Genomic DNA, 27,382 nt, shown 5'->3' with positions numbered 1-27,382 from the left:
TCAGCTCCCTGGTGGCCAGACGGCTCAGTTGGTTGGAGCCCGTCCTCTCCACCACCCGGTTGCTGGATGGACTCCCAGAAGGGATGGTGGGCTGCACACCCTGCAACTAACAATGGCAACTGGACCTGGGGCTGAGCTGCGCCCTCCACATCTAAGACTGAAAGGACAACAACTTGACTTGGAAAAGTCCTGGAGTACACACTGTTCCCCAATAAAGTCCTGTTCCCCTTCCCCAATAAAATCTTTTTAAAAATAATTACAGAATAACAAAAATAGTGACTCAAACTCATTTTACTTATAAATTTAATTGGCCTAGTCTAAAAATGCTCTAGTGTAAGTTATATATTGTGAAGGCTGTCAGGTGGTAAAAATTTGGAATATTGTGAATTTTGTAATTCAGGTCTAGATGTGGTTTTAGAAATATTTTTCCCCAATTTTTGTCATTTCAAACAAATTTAAAAGTAGGGAGAATTGAACCCTATAAACTCCTTATAAAGACGTAAACACATTATCAAAATAATACCTTATTTTAACAAAAAAAAATCTATAACAAAATAAAAATCTAGCTAGTATTCAGGTTTCCCTGACTTTTCCAGGATCCAAAACAAGATATTGCACTTGGTTGATATCTTTTTTAAGTCTTTTTTTTTTTTAACTTTTTATTTATCTTAAGTGTGTTTTTCCAGGACCCATCAGCTCTAAGTCAAGTAATTGTTTCAATCTAGTTGTGGAGGGTGCATCTCACAGTGGCCCATGTGGGAATCGAACTAGTAGCCTTGTTGTTAAGAGCACTGCACTCTAACCAACTGAGCTGACCAGGCGCCCCTTTTTTATTTTATAGATTTATAGGTTCTCTTTCCTGATTTTTTCTTTTCCTTGAATGTATTTGTTGAAAAAAAAAAAAACTGGTTACTTTGTCTTGTAGAGTTTCCCACATTCTGGATTTTGCTGATTGCAATCTCATGGTATCGTTTATCAAGTTCTGTTCCTGGTGTTTTCAATATAAACTGATAATTAAATTAGATCTAGAGACTTGATCAGATTACATTTGGGGGAAATAGGAGGTCCTGGGTTGTGTATACTTCCATCAGGAGGAAAATACTGCCCAGATATCTTTCTTTTTTTGTGTCTCATTGTTTATCATTGCTTATATCTATTAATTTTTAGTAGTTTGTAAAATGGTAACATTCTGTCATTTCATAATTAGCTGTAATACTTGCTTTTATATTTCCTTTTTATAAAGGACAGAAAATATTTTGAAAACTTAAAAACCACTCTAATTACACCCAAAAATACAATTTAACTGATTTTGGTTTGACTCTGGTTTGCAGGATTGGAACTAAAATACAAATAAAATTAGTCTTGTTAATAGCTAGGAAGTCATTCCTTTCTTCCCACCCAAACACCAGACCTTAAAATATACAAGGTAAATGTACTCATATATACCTTTCTGTGCCAAAGTCCAAAATGTCAAAGAAAAGAAAAAGTCCAGAAATTTAACATATAACCTTATATTACATTTGTTAGTGTTTATAGAATTATCAGAAGTTTTAATTAAACTGCATTTTGGAATTTAAATTTCATTTTCCATTACAGAAAAGCAAAGAATATGTGAGCATTGCCAGTGGAGGATTCATGGGTAAGATTTCAATTTATTAATCCCTTTACCTCCTCTTTGCAGAGAAAATTATATTATCATGACAGCTGATTAGTAGTGACCAAATTAATTAATGGGTATACTCTTTCTTTAGGTATTCAGTATTTTCAAAAAAGGCAAAGCCAGCAGGACATATAGATAACACACACAGTAGGCCATTGAAATGAGTGAATATTTAATGGAAGACTGTGTAAATAAGTGTGTTTAATTAGCTTGTATTTGCAAAAAAATTTTTTGTAAAGATGTATGAAAAACTGCCCACATGATTTGCCTCTATGGAGAAGGGATAGATAGGACTGGGAAATGAATAGGAGGAAGACTTTTCACTGTATACCCTTCCTACTTTTGCTTTTTTTGTTTGTTTTGTTTTTATTTTTGAACTACTTAAAGGTATTAGCTGCTGAATACATATTGGCTCAATGGAATAAAACAAATAAAGCTGATGTTTCCAAATCTGTAGACTAATATCTGGTAATCCAGGATAGTAAAATAATTGACAAAATCTCTGCAGTCAAATATTTGAGAATTTATGAAGGATTAGGGCAGGGTAATAAGAATTTAAAAAAGAGTTTTTATTTTTTACAAGAGATGTTATTTAAGGGTACAAACTTGCAACTGGTAAATAATTAGTCCCGGGGTACTAATGCACAGGATAGTGAATATGGACAAAGGTATTTATTGTAATCATCAAACTTGTGAAGAGACTAGATCTTAATTAATTCCACCACAAAAAAGAAATGGTAATTATGTGATGTGAAATAGGTGCTATCTCGATAATGGTAATCATATTACAACATATAAATGTATCAGATCAACATGTTGCATACTTTAAATTTATACAATGTCAATACCTTGTTTCCCTGAAAATAAGACCTAGCCGGACAGTTAGCTCTAATACATCTTTTGGAGCAAAAATTAATATAATATTATACTATACTATAAGACCGGGTCTTATATAATATATATAATTTTTGCTCCAAAAGATGCATTAGAGCTGATTGTCCAGCCAGGTCTCATTTTCGGGGAAACAGGGTATGTCAAATATATTTCAATTAAAACATAAAAAGCTTGTTTTACATTAAGAAAAGATATGTCATAAAAATATTGACCTGGAAACACTGGGAAAAATTAATAATAAAATCAAATTAACATTTGTTGAAGGTAATAGAGTCTGTAGTTTGAATCATGGGAGTCTTATAAGAATTAAGTTCTGAGTTAATATAATCTTATTATGTTATAATTTAGGATTTTTGGTAGATTAGGACCTAGTTCCTCTTGGTCTTTGTAGATTTTAATATTAGCAGTGATTATGATTATCTCCTATACATTATGAACTGATAATTAACTACCTTTGAGACTCATACACAGAGTGATCTACAAAAGGTATTGTTTTAATGAATAGTGTTAAGCAAGTGTTGGCCTTAGGCCCAGTGTTATTTGTTAGGAATTCTGATAATATGATTCAAAACTTGGTCACTATGCTTGTTCTCAAAAGTGTCTGAAAAGCATTTTTGTATAGTATAATGTAGATTTTAGAAACTTTTTTCTAAACTATGAGTTATTTCTTTTCCAAGAATAACCTCTTTCCATAGCAGTTAATGCATAGCTAAGACTGCTTTTTTATTATGGCCAAGTTTAATGTGTCCTTATGATAAAACAAAAACCACCATAAGTTTTCTGTTAATCTTTTATGTTATAAAAATGTTGCTGAGCTCTATCAATACTTGAAAGATTACCTTCCAAAGAAGAAAACATCCAGCCTATGTATACAGTTATTGTCACCCTTTGGGTTAATTCCAAAAAGTTACATGTGTACAGAAGGCTTTAGAAGAAAGGAGAAGAGGAAGGCTTTATGTAGACTGGAGTCCTTTACTCCTTTTCAGAGGTGCAGAAATACCTGTGATCATATCTGTGGATCCTTTTTCAGATTCAGCTATGACATATTTATTATGCTTCTCTGGTAATGAATCTTTCCAAAAGGGGTTGATATGTCCTTTTTTGTTTATCTTAAGCATTGCAGCAGCACTTGGCAGACATTAATGTGGATGGACCAGAAAATGGATATGGCCATTGGATTGCTAGTACCTCAGGCTCAAGGAGCAGTATCAATTCTTCTGTTGATGTAAGTGTATGTGTCCAGTACATCACCAGATTGAGATAAATGCCCAGAAAAGGTGGTTAACTACTAAACCCCCACCATAACAGAAATGGAGTCAAAATATTTCAGACACATACAGTAATGAGTCATATTTTTGTGAGGTTAATGAAATATTGTAGCAGGCCTGTCACAAAGCTAAACTAGCCAGGAATTCTGGAGGTTCACCTACATTCAGATTTTTCCCTGTCCAACTGCAGTTTGGTATCACCTAGTGACAGTTTTCTGCGCAGCTTAAATATGAATGGAGATAATTCTGAGTTCTCTGACTAGCTGGCATTCTGAAGTAAGCCAGTTCTAGAAATCTCCCAGTTAGTTTGGGCCAGGATAATACTGAGGCTTATGGTCCGCATCTCCCGCATACCATATCTGTACTCCTCCCCACCGCAAACTTACATGATTAAAACTTTAGTTCCCCATATTTGAGAATGGGCCAGGCAGAGGAAGACAGGAACTGACTGCCAATCCCAGTATATTTAATTTTTAGTTATTGAGATGTACGTTACTGCAGGATATTGCTATAGTGGATAACTCCATTTTTCTCTTACACTTTGGAAATATTTGGGCAATAAGTCTCTAGTATTTTTTCAGTATTTCATGTCAGTTGAATTAGATGTCATTAAATCATTTTCTTAACAAGTAGCAGGAATACCTAATGATTATTCTTTAAAACAGGAATAGAAGGAAAACTGCAGGACAGAGTTATGGTCATGGTTACTAACTTGGGCTTATAGGTCGGACATACCTGAGTATTCAGGTTTTATCTGTACCCCTTATTTTCTTCGTGATCTTCAGTAAAATCTTTTCAGCCCTAGTTTCTTCATCTGTGCAAGATGGATGGTAATAATGGACTCTTCCTCATAAGGATGACGTGAGAATGAAGTGGCCAAATGAAAAGTGTAGTACCTGCCACTTACCTATGTAATGGTAGTTATAAAATTGTAACTCATTAGATGTATTACGTGAGGTTCATCTTCAACCATGTAAGTAAAGGAAATCATTGGTCAAATAATCAGCAGATAAGGCTTCTCTGAAAATTAAATTTTCAACGTGATCATCTAGGTATCTAAGAGTTCTTCAAGTGAGACCACTGTTTAATAAACATTTGCCATTTTCAATTTTAATAACTAAATAGTATTCCAACGTGATATATTACAATTTATTCAGTTAGTCCCCAATTGTTGAATATGTACATTGCTTCCAGTTTTTTTCTGTTATAAACACTACTGCAATTAATTTTTGTAGTAATATATTTATTTGCATATGTCATGATTATTTAGTCCTAGAGGTAAAATAACTTGATCAAAAGATTACTTAACAATATCTTTAGAATTCCGCATTTATTAAATTGCCCTCCAGAAAATATTATTGTAATTTTTGTTAACCACCTATAGCATTGGATATTCCATTGAAGTTTTTATCTTCTTTACCAACCTCAGTCAGTGTTTAAAAAACATTGATTGAGGCTGGTAAAGAAACTCTCTTAAAGATGGTTATATTCAAAAGTACCAAAGAATTTCCATATTCATTATAATTTGGTTTTGAATTTGAGTATGGAAACAGAAACATGGTTTTTTTGTGTTGTTAATGACTCTCTCTCTCTATCTCTCTCTCTCTCCCCCTCTCCCTTCCTCTACCTCTCCCTCTCCCCCTCTCCTTTCTCTCTCCCTCCCTCTCCCTCCTTCCCTCGCTCTCTCCCTCCCTCCTTGTGCCTCTCTATTCCCTGAGACACAACAAGTTGAAATTAGGCCAGTTAATCACCCAACAGTGGCTTCTAAGTATTCAAGTGAAAGGGTCTCATGTTTCTCACTTTAAATCAAAGCTAGAAATGATTATGATTAGTGAGAAGGGCATATTGAAAGCTGGGCTAAGCTGAAAGCAAGACCACTTCCAACAGTTAGCCAAGTTGCGAATGCAAAGGAAAAGTTCTTGAAGGAAATTAAAAGTGACAGTCCAGTGAGCATGTGAATGATAAGAAAGTGCAACAGTCTTGTGGAGAAAGCGTTAGTGGTCCGGATAGAAAATCAGATCAGCCACAACATTCCCTTATGCCAAAGCCTAATCCAGAGCAAGGTCTTAACTCTCTTCAATTCCGTGAAGGCTGAGAGAGATGAGGAAGCTGCAGAAGAAACTGAAGCCAGCAGAGGTTGTTTCATGAGATTTAAGGAAAGAAGCCGTCTCCTTAACATAGAAGTGCAGGGAAAGCAGCAAGTGTTGATGTAGAAGCTGCGGCAAATTATCCAGAAGATCCAGCTAAGATAATTCATGAAGGTGGTTACACTAAACAACAGATTTTCAATGTAGATGAAACAGCCTTATATTGGAAGAAGATGCCTTCTTGGACTTTTCGTAGCTGGAGAGAAATCAGTGCCTGGCTTCAAAGCTTCGAAGCATAGGATGACTTTCTTGTTGGGGGCTAATGAGCTGGTGACTTGAAGTTGAAGCCAGTGATCATTTACTGTTCTGAAAATCCTAGGACCTTTAAGAAGTATGCCAAATGTGCTCTGTCTGTGCCCGACAAATGGAACAACGAAGCCTGGATGACAGCACATTTGTGTGTAGCTAGCTTTACTGAATGTTTTAAGCCCACGTTGAGATGTACTGCTCACAAAAAAGATTCCTTTCAAAATATTCCTGCTCACTGACAATGCTCCTGGTCACCCACGAGCTCTGATGGAGATGTACAATGAGATTAATGTTTTCATGCCTGCTAACACAACCTCCATTCTGCAGCCTATGGATCAAGGAGTAATTTCGACTTTGAAGTCATATTATTTAAGAAATATACTTCATTAAGAGAAAAAATAAACGTGGGATTACATCAAACTAAAAAGTTTTTTCACAGCAAAGGAAACCATCAATAAAACAAAAAGGGATCCTATTGAATGGGAGAAGATATTTGCCAGTGATACATCCAATGATATATCCCAAATTTATAAAACACTCAACTCCAAAAAAACAAACAACCTACTTAAAAAATGGGCAGAGGACATGAAGAGACATTTTTCTAAAAAGAACATACAGATGGCAAACAGACAAATGAAAAAATGCTCAAACTCACTAATCATTAGAGAAATGCAAATAAAAACCACAATGAGATACCACCTCACTCTGGTCAGAATGGCCATCATCAGTAAATCAACAAACAATAAGTGCTGGTGAGGAGGTGGAGAAAAGGGAACCCTTGTGCACTGTTGGTGGGATTGCAGATTGGTGCAGCCACTATGGAAAACAGTATGGAGGTATCTCAAAATCTGAAAATGGAACTACCTTATGACCCAGCAATTCCACTCCTAGGTATCTATCTGGAGAAATCCAAAACTCTAATTCAAAAAAATTTATGCACCCCTATGTTTATTGCAGCACTATTCCCAATAGCCAAGACAGGGAAACAACCGAAATGCCCATTGGTAGATGACTGGATTAAGAAACTGTGGGACATTTATACAATGGAGTATTACACAGCCATAAAGAAGAATGAAATGTTACCATTTGCAACGATATGGATGGACCTAGAGAACATTATGTTAAGTGAAATAAGTCAGACAGAGAAAGACAAATACCATATGATCTCACTTATATGTGGAATCTAAAGGAAAGAATAAATGAACGAACTAATCAGAAACAATCTCAGAAACATAGAGGAAAAACTGAGGGTTGCTAGATGGGGGGGGGGATAAGGGGGAAGGTGAGGGGATTAGAAAGCACAGTCAGTAACCACAAGATGGCCACGGGGATACGAAAGTCAATTTGGGAATGTAATGAATAATGTAAAGATTTTGTAGGGTATCCGATGGACACTTGTCTCATTAGGGAGACCACCTCAGGGATGATGTAGATGCCTGATCTCTGTACTGTACACCTGAAGCTGAAGCTGAAGAATAATGAATGTCAACTACAATGTTATACATATATATAGTTACAAGAAGCAGAGTACAGCATTAGGAAATGAGGCAGTGGAAATGTAATGGCTGTGTGAAATATCAGAGGGGTAGTGGATGGGGGGAGGGGGGTTGTCACTGTGTGAGGGATATAAATGATAAATGTCTAACTTTTACATTGTTTTGCGTACCTGAAACTAATAAAAAAAAGTTAAAAAAAAAGAAATACACTTCATAAGACTATAGCTGCCATAGGTAGTGATTCCTCTGATGGGTCTGGGCAAAGTAATTTGAAAACCTCCGGGAAAGTATTCACCATTCTAGATGCCATTAAGAACATTTGTGATTCACGAGAAGAGATCAAAATACAGTAGTACCTCTGTTTTTGAATATCTCTGTTGGCGAACATTTTGGTTTACGAACGCCGTAAATTTTATGGATCTATGGTATCATTAGATAGTAAAATTCATGCTAAATTGCTGTTTTAGGGGTTGATTTTAAGGCCTGGAACGAATTAATCCATTTTGCATTACTTTCTATGGGGAAACCGTGCCTCGGGTTTTGAACGTTTCAGAACTCGAACTGTCTTCCGGAACGGATTACGTTTGAAAACCAAGGTACCACTGTATCAACATTAACAGGAGTTTGGAAGAAGCTAATTCCAACTCTCATGGATAACTTTTGAGGGGTTCAGGAGTTCCGTGGAAGAAGTACTTGCAGATGTTTTGGGGAAATAGCAAGAGAACTAGAATGAGAAGTGGAGCCTGAAGATACGACTGAATTGCTGCAGTCTCATAAAAGTAATGAGTGAGGAGTTGCTTCTTGTGGGTGAGCAAAGAAAGTGGTTTATTGAGATGGAATCTACTCCTGGTGAAGATGCTCTGCAGATTGTTGAAATGACAATAAAGGTTTTAGAATAGTATATAAACTTGGTTGATAAACCAGTGGCAGAGTTTGAGAGGATTGACTCCAATTTTGAAAGAAGTTCTGCTGTGGGTAAAATGCTTTCAAACAGCATCGCATGCTACAGAGAAATTGTTCGTGAAAGGAGAGTCAGTCCATGTGGCAAACAAACTTCATTGTTATCTTATTTTAGGAAATTGCCACAGTAGCCCCAGCCTTCAGCCGTCGTCACCCTGATGAGTCAGCAGCCATCAATTTCAGATAGGCAGTCTTTCCACCAGCAAAAAGACTACAACTCGATGAAGGGTCACATGATGGTTAGCATACAGTCACTTTCTGACATGTACTGGGAGTTTGGACTTTAACAAATGAATTTAGGGGAGGAGGAGGGAAACAATAGTGTCCATAACATCTAGACAACATTTAGCAGGAGTGTATCTGCTAATCTTTTGGAGAGCAGTTCTTTAGTAAGTTCTTTTTATTTTTTTTCAGGGTGAATGTTCTAATGGCTCAAATGATAGAGGAATGAAATCACTAGTAAATAAAATGACTATTGCTTTAAAGACAAAATCCGTTAACGTCAGGGAAAAAGTGATCAGTTTTATTGAGAATACATCAACTCCTGTGGACCGGTGAGTTGCTTATATGGTATGAGTTTATGATGAGTAATTAAAACTAAAGAAAAATATCTTAGAGTAAATGTTAGTTGAATGTGTTCTAGAAAAGGATCATAAAGTACATTTTTCTGTTAGATGGTTCTAGTTTTCATTATAATTGCAGAGATGTCCTTTATTGCTGTAAAATTTGTCTACAGATTGCTTTCTTTTGTCCCACTGCTCAGAATAAGATGCAAATAATGATTCTGCCCCTTCATGTCATTCGTTACAAAATATTTAAATGCCATTGTATGTGTTACACTTCATATGGTACCTGTTTCCAACACATTAAATGGATGGGAATCGTCTTAATGCAGTATCTCACAGCAGGTACCTCTTCTGCTACAGGGATTTAAAATCTAGATAATTTGGTCATGCTAAAAAGGCAGAAACCCATTTTCTTAAGTTTAAGAGGTCAGATCTTCATAGAATTTTGTTCACAGAATATAAGCAACCCCTGTTTTCCCATGAATTACAAATGAAGGACACAGCTAACAAATAATAAGTAAGTTTAAGAATATCTGCCATATTGTTTCTTGCTGGAACTGTGAGTGCACGCTTTTTTTTTTTCTCCAAACGTTAGTCTACTTGATGTTTCTTGTTCCTAGAGGTCAAAGCTAACCTAATAACTCAGTACAGAATTTGTTTTCTAAGCAAGCCTGATCTTGAAAATGTGTTATAGTATTTAATTTCACTCTCATGTTTTACTTGCAGTATCCTAGAAAAGTTGAAACATTTGTCTTGAAGAACTAAATACAGGAATATATTATATGTCACTTTTTTTTAGTACATTTTTTCCCCATTTTGTAAATAGTAAAGAAGAGAATAGGTTATTTTCACCAATCCAAAAAATCGTATCTTGTCTAAAATGGCCAGCTGATAAATAATAGGAAATCATAATATCAAGCTTTTAATAAAAAGATCTTTTTTGCTCATTAAAATATATGTCTGCTCCAAAGCCTAACCTTTGTACTTTTAGGTAGTACATTCTGAATTAGAATACTATTATTGCTGCATATTGTAGCATGAACATTTAAAATTGTATTTTAAAATGCATTAATTTTACTTTAAAATAAACTAATGATAACTCTAAATTGAAAAGACTATTGTCTGTTAAAGAGTCACTTGAAACTGGCTTTTTTTCATTTTTCTTTGTACTTGGGATGATCAAAACATTTTCTTTACAATGTATGCTCTGGGTTAGAAAAACTGATTATACTATATTTTTGTTTTAAAGCTGTTGTGTTTTTTTATAATCATTTTGTTCTGTCCTCTGCCTCAATTTGCTATAGAATGTCTTTCAATCTTCCTTGGCCAGACAGAACATGTACAGAGCGGTAAGCCAATGAGTAGAGCAGTTTTGTTGGACCATCCTTTTCCTTCAGCATGCTTCATGCTGTCTATAAGCCTCATGCTGTCTTGAATAAAATTTCATGTAGCTGTTTCAAATGCTAAACATTTCTCATTCTGCTTTTAGGACTGTGTGATACTGATCTCTTTTTCTTTTTGTTTTTTGCTTTGATCATTACAACACTTTTTTTTCTTGCATGCTGCTTTATACCTCCCATTCCTCAGGTGAAAATCAAGTACATTTAAATCTAAGAACTTCATAAAGCCTGCAGCTTTTATTTTGATACAGAGGAAGGTGAAACAAAGAAAATATGTAGAGTTGATAGGGTATTAGCTTTGGAGATCATTTACTTCCATCTCTTGCCCTAACAGTGGAGAAAGTGATAGTACCTGAAAAAAGGCACAGTTCATCGTTCAAATTTTTTGTTACATAATTTTATAATATTTTTAGATTTTTCTTAATAAGATATATGTATTTCAGTTGGTGAGTTGATACATAAATTGGATCCAAAGGACCACGGTCCTGGAGTTCTACCTTTGGTTTTCATAAAGAAATTAGGTCATGGTGAACATGTTAATATGTAATCCATCTCTTCTCTGCCCCCAATAAGATGGGGTGCTTGTCATTAGATTCCATCAGTTTGAAAAGATCTAAAATTAGGATGAGCAAAATAACTTTACTTACTTAATACTTCTTTATGGTTTTACAGTTTTTACACTCACAGAATTTTTTTGCGGTTTGAATTAGAATATCAATTACAGCAATACCTATGAACATCTTAAAAGAAAATCTAGTTATACTTTGAATGTAAGTTAAGCTTTGGAATAATAACAAGCATCATTTGATGGTTTACAGGATAATTTTACATTAGATATATTTTAACAAAATCAAACTATTTTATGATTTCAACTTAAACTTGAAGCTATGTATTGATTAACCTAACTCATACTCGTAATTCTCAGAGTATCTAGTTATACACTCAACTCTCACTGGTTTTCTATTGAGGAATGTTGTTATGGGAGAAGTAAACATTTAAACCTATTTCAATGAGATTAGGTTGTGATAAGGTTTCTATTGATGAAATATATAAAGAAATTATTTAAAATACATATTTGATCTCCATCTTCTGGAAAAATTGAATGCTAAGTCTTCAGTAAAGACATGTAACTTGATTTTTCTTTTTCCAACTTTGGACTATCTCTTGATACATGACAAAGAAAAAAAAAGCCACAGTTTTTCTTCATAGTAGATATTCTTGACTGAACCTTACCCTACAAATAATACAATGCTATTTCCCCAGAAACACATAGTTTTTTGTTAAAATATTTTAATTTTACTTGTTGGCTTATTTGAGATTACCTGAAAAGTAATGAGATTAAATTTTTATATTAAAAAGAGGTCATACTTCCTGCAGAGCTAATCAACTTAGTTTACATGTCCTTTATGCATCTTCCACTTGAAGAAGAAAGGCAGATTTATTTTCATGGCTTATTTACACTTTCGTAAAAGAAGTAGAATGTTAGTGTCTATTGAAACAAAAGTAACAGTAATAAAAAATGGGAGGAAAATCTTAAGACATTTGCACCTATATGAGAAGCCTTAAGCACTCCTACCATAATTTGCATATTTGGTTCCATAATCTATATTGTCTAACAAACACGTATGTAGCACTTGCTATATGCCAGGCATTGTTCTAAGAGGTTTACAGAATATTAACTGACTTAATTCTTAACATTAATTGTGAATGGTAGATGCATTTTTATTACCATTTTACAGATGAGGAAACAGAAGCACAGCAAGGTTAAATAACTTTCCTAAGGCCACACAGATCGAAGCATTGATTTTAATATGAATATTAAAATTGTTTCAAATTTAATTTTTACAGATTTGAAAGTATTCATCCTACCAAGTCACTTTTACTAACATATTTCCTTACCTCGTTTCAATTTCCTTAACATAGCTATCCTAAGACTGAGTAGTATGTGGGCAAAGAACATTTACATTTTGTTTGGATATTCAAATGATACTTGGTGAAAATCTTTGGTAACTTCTTAAGTGATGATTTCCCCCCTAAAATTCTTTGAATATAGGCATGTGAGCAGCAGTGACAGAGTGGGCAAGCCTTACCGTGGTGTAAAGCCTGTGTTCAGCATTGGCGATGAAGAAGAATATGATACAGGTGTAGTAATACACTTAAATATATAAACTGCTTTCCCCGGGTACGAGGAGTGATTACAGAGATTATTCTGGGAGTAGTGAACAACTGCTTTAAAAAAAAGAAAAAAGACACAAGATTCTGTAGAGGAGATTGTAGAGGGTGTGGTTTTTTATTACGAGTTTGATTTTAGACATCTTAAATTATGCCCATTAGAAATCCAAGCAGAAGTATTGAGGACGCAGTTGATTATAGGCATCTTTAGCAGAGGAGAGAAGTCTAAACTGGTGGTAATCTGGGAATCATCAGTGTAGAGATAGTATTTAATTCCATGGGATTGGATTTAATTCCCCTTGATCACCACCTAGGAGACTGAGAGTCGTAGGACTGAAGTTCAGGGAGTTCCAAAACTGAGACGTCTGAAAAGAGCTTTTTGAAACTGGAGGCAATATCCTAACGGGCCACAAGGTGGAGATATTGTGCCAGGGAAATTTGTCATCCTCTGTGTGGTTGGTTGTCTTTATATTTAAAAAAATAATTTATTTCTTTGGTCCATAATCCCATTACCCAGATTACCCTGGTTAAGTAATCATAGTGTTAATATGTGAATTGAGTTAGAGAAAAAAAACAGTATATGAATGTACAAAATGAGAAAAAAATACTTGCAAATCTCACTTTTTTTCCACTTAGTAATACATGTTGCATGTTTTCCATCTCAGCCCACATACGTACCGCTGTCATATAAGCATACCATAATTTAATTAGCCTTCCCTCAATTGAACTGGTAGTTTGTTTCAAATGGCAACAGATATTTTTTATTACATATATGTAGATGAACTTTTACAAATACATCTAGAGGGTAAATTCTTAGCTTAATACATATTTAAAAATCACTTTCCAGAAAACTTGCATTGAGGTACGTGCAATTTTCTGTGTGCTATTTCTAATTGTTTCTTATGTTCCTTTTTTTCCCCCTACACTCTTGTTGCCATCTTCCTGTTACCTGTCTCTCCCCAAATATCTGAACTCTTCATTAACGAAGGGGAGAGGCAAATGGATGAATAAAATATGTATTTACACACACACACACACACAATTTACACTATGGAAAATTGCACAGTAATGAAAGTGAGAAAACGAGCTATGTGTATCAGCATGGATAAATTTTACAATGTTGGGAGTAGGTTAGCAGTTATAGAAGAATACAATTGAATAGTCTATTTATATAAATTTTACTTAAAATACAAAACACTATATTATTTAGGGATATTCACATATGGTGAAAGTAAAGACGAGTATGGGACTGATAACACCAAATTCAGATCATCTGTTTGTGAGTGGGGAAGGAAGGGAAATGTGATCGGGAGAGATACATGAGGGCTTCATTTCTTTATTTAAGCTGGAAGTGTATATATGAGATTTCCTTTTTTTACTGTCTTTTTATGTTTTGAAGTATTTCTTAAAAAGCCAAGGGAAGAACACTTATGATTATTAACCTATGGACTATAATTCTCCTTTCTTAAATGAGAAGAACAAAATACTTAGAATGTTTTCTATTTATTTCATTTTTTAAAAAAAGTGTTTTTACTTATTTATCCCAGGATGAATTTTTTGTTATTTTCCTTAATATCAGGAACCAGCAATAGAAAAAGGGCTTCACCATCTTTGCCCTCAAGATGGGTGCTTATTATTGGATAATTCAGCCGTCTCTCTACAAACTAATCATAGATCAGAGTTATGTTATCTAAATCAAAAAAGTTTAAATTTCTCAGATTCTTTAATCTTTTAAAATTGTATTCTCAATATTTGCACTTGACTTTCTTACTGGATAGAGTGATTTTTCATAACAATATTTCCGTATTAGTACTAGTGTCATAAGGAAATATAGTAGCAGGACTAGAACTTTTTTTTTTTCCAACTCATGTTTAAAATACTATTGGAAAACCTTTCAAGCTGTTAAGAAATGTATCATTTTTAAAGTTGCTAATACCCACTTTTAACACTTTAAATTCTTTATAGATGAAATTGACAGTTCTTCAATGTCAGATGATGATAGAAAAGAGGTCGTAAACATTCAGACTTGGATAAACAAGCCAGATATCAAGCATCATTTTCCTTGTAAAGAAGTGAAAGAAAATGGACACATGTTTCCTAGGTACTTTTAAAATGTCTTCTTCAGAAGTAAAATTAAATTTAAGGAAATTAATAGTAGAAGAACTTTTATTTATCCAAGTACAATAAGATATAATTTCCCTCTGTCAATATGTATTATATATCTTGAGTTTTAAAAATGTTTTATGTAATTTTTTTATTTTGGAAAATCTCACACCTTTATAAGCCTCTCTTAGATTCACCGGCTTTTAACTTCTTCTCACACTACCTCAGCTTTCTATTTATGTGTGTATATAAATACACACGTACACATACACTTCCCATTTGTCAAACCATGCAGAGGCAGCTTACAGATACAACGTTCTACCCCTAAATGCTTCAGCGTGAATCTTCCAGGAATATGAGCATTCTCCTACACAACTTGAGTAGCGTTATCACATCTTTAAAAACCTTAAAACCTAACATCATTCATCGTACAGACCATGCTCACGTTTTTCAGAATGCCCCTAACGTATCTTTTATACTCCTTGTTTTTTCTCCCTGATCGAGGATCCAGTTACGGTTCACACAATGCATTTGCCTGTTGTATCTATTTAGTCTCACCCAGTGTACAAAGTATGACTCCCCTCACCACCGCTTCCCACCTTTCTTCATGATGAATGAATCCGTTGAATCTAGGCCAATTGTTCTGCAGAATGTCTCACATTCTGGACTTGTCTGATATTTGTCTTATTGTATTACCCAAAAGTGTATGAATATTATCACTATCTAAAAAGTGAGCTGAGGCACGTGTGGGAGGATTAATAATTCTCTGCCCATTTTGCCTTCAGGATCCAGTTACAGAATATTTTAAAATACGAAAGGCAGCCCAACTATTGCATAGTAGTCTTTGATGCTAGACATATGGTGTGGTGTGTTGAATGAGAATATTTTATGAATATAGACAATACTGTTAAAAGTCTAAAAGATGGTATATTCCATATGCCACATAGACTAGATTCTAAAAATCTATTTATTAGTTTAATGATTTTTAATTGTATTATGCTTTTTTATTTTATTATACAGTGTTATGCCTTTTAAACAGTTACAGGATTATCTGTTCATAAAACATTAATTTTGCATACAACTAAGGGAAAATTAAAAGCTTTTATTAGATAGCTTATTTGTTTATCAATGTATTTTTTAACTCAAAAGTAATTTCATCTGGAGTTTAACATTTTTTTATAATTGGGGCTGTTGAAGTAACAGCTGTTTGAATAACCTTTTAAAAACTATTTTTTTTCTTTCTTAACGCTTTTTTTCCTTGTAAGCCATTTGTTGGTTACTGCAACACATATGTACTGTTTAAGGGAGATTCTTTCACGGAAAGGATTGGCTTATATACAGTCTCGACAAGCACTAAATTCTGTAGTTAAAATTACGTCCAAAAAGAAACATCCTGAGCTAATTACCTTCAAGTATGGAAACAGCAGTGCTTCAGGAATAGAAATCTTGGCAATTGAAAGGTAAGATTTTTTTAGGATGATATTTGAATTATTGATATTAGTTTATTGTTAAATGCATTTTGTTTCTCTATTTTGGGAAATAGCTGGTGGGATAGGATACTTGAAGAACTTTTATTAATATTCTTTGCTGCTTTTTCTTCCAAATCCTTAGTCATATGTGATTTAACCATTAGCACATGATTTCAGTAAGTTCCATATGGTAATTAAATAAGCTTTTTGACAGAAGGGTCTTTAAAAATAATCTATACCAGTGCTGCACTAAATGCTGGTTTGCAGTCAAGTAAGATGCTTGTCTCAGAATGTAAGGCTATCTTTTTATTTTCTTTCATCAAATAATTCTTGTTTTGAAAAAGTGTCAGTGAATTAAGCAGTGTGCTGAGTGGTGTAGTTAATTTACAATCTGGTATAAGCTCCTCATGTCATTATGGACCAATGAGGGTTTATAGACTAGCACAAGGCCATATACCACTCTGATCTTGAAACTAAGCCATCTTTAATCTTACAGATAAAAATGTGAAGCCAAGAGGAGTTGAATGACTTCTAGAACTTTATACCTAGCTTGTGATAGAACCAAATATAGCCCTCCTAACTCCTGACCTGCAGTTCCTTCCATCTTGCTCTACTCTATGAGAAATCACCTTGCTTTTATATCTAGATTTTCTGTCTTTCAAAATATGCTTTTGAGTATATGTTAATATAAGTTAATGGGAGTACATAGGAAGACATTTCTGCTGGCTTTGTAGGTCAGAGAAAGCTTCCCATTGGAAGTGACATCTGAGTCCTGAAGGGAAAGCACTATATTAATATATATATGTGTATTTTTTTTTCTCCTGTAGGTATTTGATTCCAAATGCAGGAGATGCTACCAAAGCCATAAAACAACAAATCATGAAAGTTTTGGATGCTTTGGAAAGTTAATATAAAAGAAAATTATTTCAAAAGAAATTAAAGCAACCAAGAGAAATATGGACATACTTTTCTGACTGAATACTAACTGCAGACCGTTCATTTGCTCACAGGGGTGCTTGAATAGCAGGTCTAAAAAGTATCAATTATTATAATCACTCCTGGACAGTTAAAATTTTTTAAATATTTTCTTTTGCATTTTTGTTTTTGTAAAATGGTTACTTATAAAGGTCAGTTATTAAATGACTGAAGTAACTGACCCTGTGCCCTTATGAACTAAGGGTGCAGAATACAGTTCTGTTTTGAAGAGCTGTTTTAAGGGAACACACATCACTTTCAGGTTTAAAAACAACCATACACATACATGTTTGCAATGTCTTCACTGAAAATTAGAAAATAGAATTAGTTGAAGAGACCCCTTTTAATTGCTACATTTAGTTTTACCCACTGAGCAATATCAAAAGCTAAAAAGTATTACAATAGGTTAATAATTAGCCTCTTTCTGTTCTTAAAAATAGGGAAATATTTTTAATAAAATGAAGATTCCAGCTAACTCAGAAATTCAGTCCAGCTAGTGAAATGTTGAAACATCAATTTCTAAATCATCTTTGCATCATTAGCCAATAATTTGAACAGGAAGTGCTTCAGATACTAAACTTCATCCTGATGGTTTCTAAGAAGCAGTTAAAAGCATTATAGTAAGTAGGTAGGTATGTTAAGTTTATAATTAACATTTTGGGGACAGATTGTATCTGTAAAAATGTCATTGGTCTTACTACAAATGGAATATTTGATTTAGGATATTTCAAAACAGGTGTTGAGCACACACTGATTTATCCTCAGTGAGATTATGGCCTGTGACCACACTAATGCCACTTAAATAAAAGCCAAATAATCAGCGAGCCGTATCAACTACAGTTGTTTCTATTATCACTTTCTGAAATTTCTTTCTCTTCTTTAGTTTTTGTCTGTCTTCCTAAAATTCTAGTGGCTTGAAACTATTTTTATTCTCTTAATACAACAAAACTGTAATGTGATCTGCTTTATTTTACAGCTTCCTCAATTTAATTTATCAAGGTCTGTATTAGACACATTAGATAAGAGAAATCTGGGAATACATTTGAGGCCATGGAATGACTTCTTGTAAAATCTATTTGGCAAGTAGCAAATCCTTACAATCTGCCATGTCTTAAAATGTAATGGATTATCTCTAAGGGGTTGATAGAATTATTTAGATGTACCCTGTTTACAGCCAGTTATTTTAATTTACTTAATGGAAATCAAGTGAATAAAAAGAAACATAGTTGAATAAATTTTAATATTCTAATATCTAAATAATAACAGTTTACTTGAGTGGTTGAAGACATTTGCATGAAATTGCACCTGGTGCAATAATTGATATTTATAACACTCCCTACAACTGTTATATTGCATTTTTTCCTTTTCTTGATGCCCCCTTTAGAAATGTCTGGAAGTCTCATTTTTTCCCCATTTCAGCTATGGGCAGCTTTTTTCATAATATTAATGTAAAGATGTTTGTGTTATTGTTTATAAATTACAATTGTAAATAAACCAGTACAGTTTGCTCAAAACTTTGTTCTTAATGACAGTCTCTCTTTCTCCCCTCCCTCCCATTTGTAAATCTCTATAGATACAAAAAAATTGAGGGCTATCGTTTCAGTGGGATTTAAATGTTCAGATTTCAGGTTTGAAAGTATTAGATTACTATTTCTGTTCATCTACATGGTGGGGGGGGAAGAGGTAGTTTAATACTGATGACATGAAATTCCACATGTAGTAAATTTTGACCTTGAACTTCTTTGAACTTCAGTTTGTTATCTATGCTAACATCACAGTTATTAGTCGTGAATATTAAATGAAAATACATGTCAAGATTGCATGAGGCACTCATGTAGTTCATCCTCCCTTCACTGGCTCACTAACCACAGAACTAGAACACTCTGGGATAGCCACCTCTCCTGGACTCTCAGGACTGCAGAAGTTGTAACATTATGAGGTTGGTATTATTTTCTGTATTTTCAAGTTGAGAAAATCAAGGCTCAATGAAACTGAGTGAGTGAAAAGGAAAAGTATCCCCTCTCCTCCCCTGACTCCCGGGAAATTATTATTGCTTATTAAGTGTAAAATGAATGCTCTACATAGATTTGATACCACTTGACCACCATTAACAAAACATGTTTAATTAATAGTTTGACTTAGGAGAACGTGTGATGAAAGTAGTATCTCAACTTTACCATTAACATCTTGAACTTTAAAAAAAATAACATCTTTACTAAAATATAATCCATGTATCATAAATTCAACTCTTTGAAAGTCTACAATTCAGTTTATAATGAACATTTCAGTAGTTTTTGAATTAACAATTCAGTAGTTTTTAGGATATTCACAGAGTTGTGCAACCATCACCACTATTTAATTCCAGAACATTTCATCAACCCCAAAAGAAATCCCATACCCATGAGTAGTTACTCCCATTTACCCCCATTCCTCCAGCCCTGGGTAACCGCTAATTTATTTTCTTATTATGGATTAGCATATTCTGGACATTTCGTGATAAAAGGGATCATACAAGAAATGGCTTTTATGTCTGGCTTCTTTCCCTCAGTATAATGTTTTCAAGTTTCATTCGTGTTGTAGCATGTATCGGGATTTCATTGTTATGGCTGAATAATACTCCATTGTGTGGATATACCACATTTTATTTATACATTCATTGATGGACATTCGGGTTGCTTCTACTTTTTGGCTATTATGCTTTGAACATTCATGTACTGGCATGTTTTCAATTCTTTTGGGTGTCTTCATAGGAGTGGAATTACTCTGTCATATGTTAATTCTACACTTAACTTTTGGAGGAACTTCCAAACTCTTTTCCATAGGGGCTTTACCATTTCAGGAGCAATATATGAGGGCTCTAATTTCTCTATTCCTCGCCAACACTGTTATTGTCTGTCTTTTTTATTATAACCATACTATGATGTGAACTGTCTTGTGGTTTTCATTTGCATTTCCCTAATGACTAATGCTGTTGAGTATCTTTTCATTGTCCTATTAGCCATTTCTATATCTTCTTTGGGGAACTGTTGATTCAGATTTCTTTTTAAATTGGTTTCTTTTTAATTGTTGAGTTGTAAGAGTTCTTTACATATTCTGGATACAAATCTCTTATCACATATATGATTTGCTAACATTTTCTCCCATTCTGTGGGTTGTCTTTCACATTCTTGATGATGTCCTTTAAACCATAAAAGTTTTTAGTCTTGGTATGTCCAGTTTATTTATTTTTTCTTTTATCACTTGGTGCTTTTGGTGTCTTATCTAAGCAAGTAATTGTTCCTATGTTTTCTTTTAAGAGTTTTATAGTTTTAATTCTTTTAATTAGATTACTGATTCATTTTTGACTTAATTTTTGTGTGACGCGAGTTCCAGCTTTCTTCTTTTGCATGTGGATAATCAAGTTGTCCCAGCATTATCTTTTGAAAAGATTATTTTTTCCATGTTGAATAGTCTTGCACCCTTGTTGAAATGAAAATCAGTGGACCATAACTGAAGTTCTATTTCTGTACACTCATTCCATCGGTCCATTCCATTGGTCTGTAAACCTATTCTTATGCCAGGACCACGCTGTCTTGATTTCTGTAGCTCTGTAGTAACTTTTAAAATTGCAAAGTGTGAATCCCCCAACTTGGATCTTTTTCAAGACTTTTTTCTGAGTTTCTTGTTATTCTTATTCCTTTGCATTTCCATATGAATTTTTAGATTAGCTTATCAGCTTCTGCAAAAAAAGTAGCTAGGATTTTGATAGAGATTGTATTGAATTTGTAAATCAATTTGGGGAATATTGCCATCTTAACAATACTGCCTTCCAGTCTTTGAACAGGATGTGTTTCCATTTATTTAGGTCTTCTTTAATTTCTTTCAGTAATGTTTTGTAGTTTTGCAGTGTATAAGTCTTACACTTCTTTTATTAAATACATTCCTAAGGGTATTTTTTCCTTTTAATGCTATTGTAAATGGAATTATTGTCTTAATTTCATTTTTAGATCATTCATTGCTAGTGTAAAGAAAAATATTTCATTTTAGTATATGGATTGTGTATCCTCCAACCTTGCTGAATTTTAAAAATTATTTTAACAGTTTTCTGGGGATTCATGAGTATTTTCTACATTGAGGATCCTATCATCTACAATCATAGTTTTACTTCTTTCTTTCCAGTCTGGATGAGTTTTATTTGTTTTTCTTACATAATGGCCCTGGTTAAAGTTTACAGAACAACACTGAATAGAAGTGGTAAGAGCATACACCCTTGTCTTGTGCTGATCTTGGGAGAAAAGCACCCTGTTTCCCCGAAAATAAGACCTAGCCGGACAATCAGCTCTAATGCGTCTTTTGGAGCAAAAATTAGTATAATATCCGGTATATTATATTATTTACTTTATTACAGATCTGGTCTTATTATAGTAAATAAGACCTGGCCTTATATTAATTTTTGCGCCAAAAGACACATTAGAGCTGATGGTCCGGCTAGGTCTTATTTTCGGGGAAACACCGCATTTAGAATTACACCATTAAGTGTGATATTAGCTCCAACTTTTCCAAAGATGACCTTTATCAAGCTGAGGAAGTTCTGTTCTAGTCCTACTTTATTGAGTATATCAGCTCAGGCTTCCGTAACAAAATACCACAGACTGAGTGGCTTAACCAACAGATATTTATTTTCTCACAGTTCTGGAGGCTCAAAGTCTAAGATCAGGGTGCCTGCATGGTCAGGTTCTGGTGAGGATCTCTTCCTGGCTTCCAGGAGGCCTCCTTCTTGCTGTGTCTCCACTTGGCCTTTCTTCTGTTCTCTCTCTCTCTCTCTCTCTCTCTCTCTCTCTCTCTCTCTCTCTCTCTCACACACACACACAGACACACACAGATCTTCCTTTCATAAATAAGAACACTAATTAATCCCATCATGAGGGCCCTATCCTCATGATTTTATCTAACCCTAACTACCTCCCAGAGACCCCATCTCCAAATACCATCACATGATGGTTAGGGCTTTCAACATGTGAATTTTAGGGGGACACAAACATTGTCCATAATAGTGTTTTTATCATGAAGGGTCTTGGATTTTGTCAAAACATTTTTTTATTTTTTTTTGCATCTAGAGATGGTCATACGGTTGTTCTCCTTTATTAATAAGGTTTATTACATTGGGATTGGTTTTCATGTTAAATGTTAAACTGTCCTTCTTTCCTGGGATAAATCCCTGTTGTTCATGGTGTATAATCCTTTTCATGTATTGCTGGACTCGTTTGCTAGTATTTTATTGAGGATTTTTATCCCTGTGTTCATAAGGGATATTGGTTTGTAGTTTTCTTGTGATGTCTTTGGCTTTGTATAAGGGTAATATAGGCCTCACAGAATGAGTTGGGAAGTGTTCCCTCCTCTTCTATTTCTTTGGGTATTTTGTGAAGGTGTTAATTCGTGTTAAAAAAAAAAAAAGGAAAGAAAAAGAACAAATACTTTGCAGACTAGAAATAGAAGGAAACTTCATGAACCTGATAAGGGTTCTATGGAAAACCTCCAGCTAATGTCAGGCTTAAGGATTAAAGACTGAATGCTTTCCCCCAAAGACTAGTAACATGTAATGATGTCTACTTTCACTTTTCTCTTCAACACCGTCCTAGAAGTCCTAGCCAGTGCAATAGGTATGGAAAAGAAATAAAAGACCTACAGATTGGAAAGGAAGAAATAAAATTGTCCTTATTCACACATTACATTACTATCTAAGTGATTTTAGTAAGATTGCAAGATACATGTCCAACATACAAAAATCATCTATATATCTATATATTAGCAGTGAACAGTTAGAAATCAAAAGCTTTTTAAAAAATACCATTTACAAGGTGCCCTCACAGCACAGCAGGCAGCGCGTCAGTCTCATAAAAATACCATTTACAGTGTTCAAAACATGAAATATCTATGTATGAATCTAACAAAACACACAGGATTCATATACGGAAAACTACAAGATGCTTATGGAAGAAATCAAAGACCTAAATAAACGGAGAACATACTGTGTTCATGGATTGGAAGATAACATAAGATGTCAGGTCTTCCCAATTGAACTATAGATGTAATTTAACTCCAGTCAAAATCCCAGCACGATTTTTTGTTCATACAGATAAGCTGATTCTACAGTTCACATAGAAAGGCAAAGGAACTACAATAGCCAAAAAAATTTTGAGAAATTAGAACAAACTTGGAGAACTCACACTGCCCAATTTTATGATTTACTATAAAGCTTCAGTATATCAGTGCAGAACACATAGTTCTGAAACAGACCCATACAAATAATGGTGTTTTTTTCTGGCAAAGCTTCAAAAGTAATTCAATTGAGAAAGGATAGTCATTACAACATATGGTGTTGGATATCCATATACAAAGGAATAAACCTCAACCTGTTCCTCATACCTTATACAAAAATTAAAATGGATCATACAGCTAAATATAAATTTTAATCCTATTAAGCTAATAGGTGAAAATGGGAACATTTTCATGACCTTGGGTTAGACCAAGATTTCTTAGATATGATATTGAAAAGTATAATCCATTAAATTTTTAAAATACATTTGACTTTATCAGACTTAAAACATTTTGCTCTGCAAAAATACGTTTAATAGAATGAAAAGAAGCTACATACTGGGGAAAAAGATACTTACAAAACTTATCTAACAGGACTTGTGTTGAGAATATATAAAGACTTTCAATCTCAACAATAAGAAAACAACCCAATTAAAAACTAGCAAAAGATTTGAACAAATACTTCAAAATAGATATATAGATGGCATATAAGCACATAGGAAGATAGCCGTTGGGAAATGCAAGTGAAACCACAATAATACCACCACACACCTAATCAGAGGGGCTGATGCTGAAAACAAGCTGATGATACCAAGTGTTGGTGATGATGGGGGGCGGCTAGGACATTTGTACATTGCTTGTGTGAATACCAGATAGTACGGCCACTCTAGACAAGTTTAGCAATTTCTTATAGTTACACATACATATACCGTATAACCCAGCAATCCCACTCCTAAGTATTTAACCTAGAGAAATTAAAATTTACATTTGCACAAAAACCTGGACAAGAATGTTTATAGCAGTCCTATAATTGCCCAAACCTGAGAACAACCCAAATTCCTTCAGTAGGTTAGTGGATAAACAGATTAGTACATCCATCCTGTGTAATAATGCTTAACAATAAAAAGGAATAAATTGATACATGTAACAACAGGGATGAGTCTCAAAGGCATAACAATAACGCCACATGAAAGACGTCACTCTCAAAATACACACTGATTTCATTATATTACATTCTGGAAAAGGCAGAATTATAGGGATAGAACTGACCAGTGGTTGCCAGGGGGGAGGGGAGGGTTTGATGACGAAGGATTTGTAGGGTGCTGGAACTGTTCTGTACCGATTGTGGTGGTGGTTACACAAATCTGTAATGTATTAAAACTCATAGAATTACATCAGAAAGGTCAGGAAATGAAAATATTTTAAAAATCAATAGCTCCTAAGTTAATAGATTTTATTTTCAAAATCCAACGTTTATGATTTTGTTTCCTTAGAATTTTCATATTCCTTATTTGATCCTTTCAACTAATTTGTGAGGAGGCAGGATAAAGGAATTTAGACAACCAATTTTTATGAGTGTGAAGTATCTGTCACTGTATCTCCACTGCTTGTATCAATGCCTGACATGTAGTGGTCATCCTTTATTTGCAGAAATGATTGAAAAGAATAGCAGGGGCTGCAAACTGGCATGTTTTGTGTGGCCCACACAATTTTTGATATTTGAACTAGGTAGCAACATTTAAAAATCAGGAGTTTTGTGATCCTCACAACAATCTTAGGCTGTGTGTACTATTATCCCCATATTATGATGGAGAAATTAAGGCACAAAGAGGGTAAGTGACTTTTAAGATCATACACCAAATAAGTGGTTTACAAACAGATGACCTAATTCTGGATGGAGTTCATGCTCTTTACTTGCTATACTATGCCCAACCTGTTTGCTGTGTGCTGGCCTGGAAACAGCAGGCCAGAGCTAGTGTTCTTTTTCAGTTCACCACTCATTTTGTCTCTTCAAGTTGCCACCTTCATTCCAGAGGTACCTTTCTATCCCCTGTAGGTATATTAAGTTGCTATTCCTATGTTAAGTAACTTGCCTAAAGTCACACGGCCTTTCAGTGAGTGATGGAGCAATGTTTTGAACTCGTTATCTTCTGATTTGTAGACAACTGCATCAGAAATTTTGAAATAGACATATCTACATGTGTATGTGTATATTTATACACACATGCCCATGAAGTCTCTCCCTATGCAAAGCTCTAAACTCAGTATTTCCCAAGTTTGAGCCTTTTTTTTGTAGTATCATACACTCTCCTTCTAGAATCTCCACTCTTAGAGTTTGTGTCCTTACTCTGTGCAGATTATTCCAATTTTTCATCTTGATTTTCAGCTCTTCATCTCTGATATTATATCTGCCTCACTCCCCCAAATTAAACTCATGTCTCCCCGGACTAACTTCCCTAACACTATGAAGGAGTGATTGGAGGATAAGATGCTGATGGAAAGGAGAGCAGTTATGAGTTGCTTATAGCAGTCTCCCCCAAATGAGGAAGGCCTAGCCATGGACTGTGGTCATGGGGACAGAAAAGGAGGCAGCCATCAAGGGGCACATTAGGTGTAGTCATGCAACAGCCTAGCCAACTGTCCCCCGTGTCTTTCCTTAAGGAAAGAAGAGTCTGTAAGACTGTGCCTTTCTGGGACTCTGTTCCATCCTTGTGTTTATACCTTATGTCTCTCTGGTCCCCAAAAGATGGTTTGCAGCCAAAGATGGGTAAGATATCTCACGGGAGATACAACCTAAGCCAGGCGGAACCGAGTGGGGACCCCCAATGAGCTGCCTTAGAAAAATATGAGAAGGGGCCTTGCCTCCCCTTCCCCCTGCCTGGGAAAAGCTGTTGCCGGCTCTGGCTTTTCCCTTGCACCTGTTTGTGAGAGCAGTCATGAGGACAACAAAGATCAGTTCTCTCCACTTATCTCAAAAGAGCTGTTACAATATGAGAGACTTGACCCTGAAAAGGTACATACCTTAGGTAAGACATCATGGGACCTTGTGCTTCGGCTGTTTATAGATAAAGGGTGATTGGAATAAACATTTTTCTGCTATGATGTATGAGTCTCGCAGACCATGTAAGAAACAATGTTTCTTTCTTGTTTTTGTATACCTATCAATAAAAACCTTCAGTCGGCCTTATTCTGGGCTCCAGTCCTCTGAGACTGAGGGACCCCTGGCCTTCGGAGAGATTTAACTGCATTAAGTCTCTGTTTGTTTCTTTCTTAAACACTTAACCCAAACCGCTCCTTCTCGCACCCTCACTGCCTGGACACGACAATTAGGAGAGTAAGAAGGGACCTGTCCCTGACAAGAGGTGGCAGATAAAAGACTTGAGAGACACAGAAGTGACCTACATTTTTGGGGGGAGGGGATGGGGAGCAGCGAGAATTGGAAAATAGCACAAATGGTGGTGCCTGTAAGTAAAAGGAAAGCTGGGAGGAAAAGCTCCTTTAGAGATGACAGATGTAGTTTCAGACTGTTGAGTTTGAACTTATGTCAAGACACGTAAACCGAGATGGTTTACAGGCAGCTCGAGATGCTGGAATAGCTCCTCAGTCAAATCTGACCAGTGCCAGCCTGGAAATGGTCATTAAAGCTGTGAGACATGGTTAGCAATACCAGCTTTTTAGCTGGGCTTTAGAGATCCATTTAGTTTAGTGATTTTATTCTTTGGCCACTTTTCAAATGTCAGATGAAAGGGACCACAGAAACATGAAGGCAGATCTGCTGCAGTTGAAGGGGCAGGGAGTGGAGTGGTGGCAGCAGGGCTGCACAAACTCAGCCTCTCCTCTAGCCTCTAAATCCTTTTGTGTTACAAGTGATGGAAAGGTCCTGAGAGTGAAGTGCCCTAGGTGTTAACCTCAAATTAGTGGCAGAGGCAGAACTGGAACCCAGCAACT

At 35.0% G+C, this 27,382-nt stretch overlaps 1 protein-coding gene across 3 annotated transcripts in view; it reads left to right on the top strand.

The window, feature by feature from the left end:
- The window catches only part of TBC1D23 (TBC1 domain family member 23), a 53,542-nt gene extending 34,669 nt beyond the window's left edge, over positions 1–18,873 (top strand). For 2 of the 3 annotated variants that reach the window (XM_019756528.3, XM_074332893.2), the window contains 8 exons: positions 1,597–1,639; positions 3,670–3,779; positions 9,089–9,228; positions 10,545–10,589; positions 12,694–12,782; positions 14,778–14,913; positions 16,181–16,375; positions 17,212–18,873. In XM_019756528.3, coding sequence (XP_019612087.1) covers positions 1,597–1,639; positions 3,670–3,779; positions 9,089–9,228; positions 10,545–10,589; positions 12,694–12,782; positions 14,778–14,913; positions 16,181–16,375; positions 17,212–17,293 — 840 coding nt within the window. In that variant the 3' untranslated portion in view covers positions 17,294–18,873. The remainder of the gene's footprint in view (positions 1–1,596; positions 1,640–3,669; positions 3,780–9,088; positions 9,229–10,544; positions 10,590–12,693; positions 12,783–14,777; positions 14,914–16,180; positions 16,376–17,211) is intronic. The other variant, XM_019756529.3, reaches the window with a different exon arrangement.
- The last annotated feature ends 8,509 nt before the right edge of the window (positions 18,874–27,382 follow it).

This window comes from Rhinolophus sinicus, chromosome 17, assembly GCF_057876585.1.
Source record: "Rhinolophus sinicus isolate RSI-liver-muscle chromosome 17, RSI-T2T, whole genome shotgun sequence".
NCBI classification, from domain to species: domain Eukaryota; kingdom Metazoa; phylum Chordata; class Mammalia; order Chiroptera; family Rhinolophidae; genus Rhinolophus; species Rhinolophus sinicus.
This window is presented reverse-complemented; position numbering and strand designations above follow the sequence as displayed.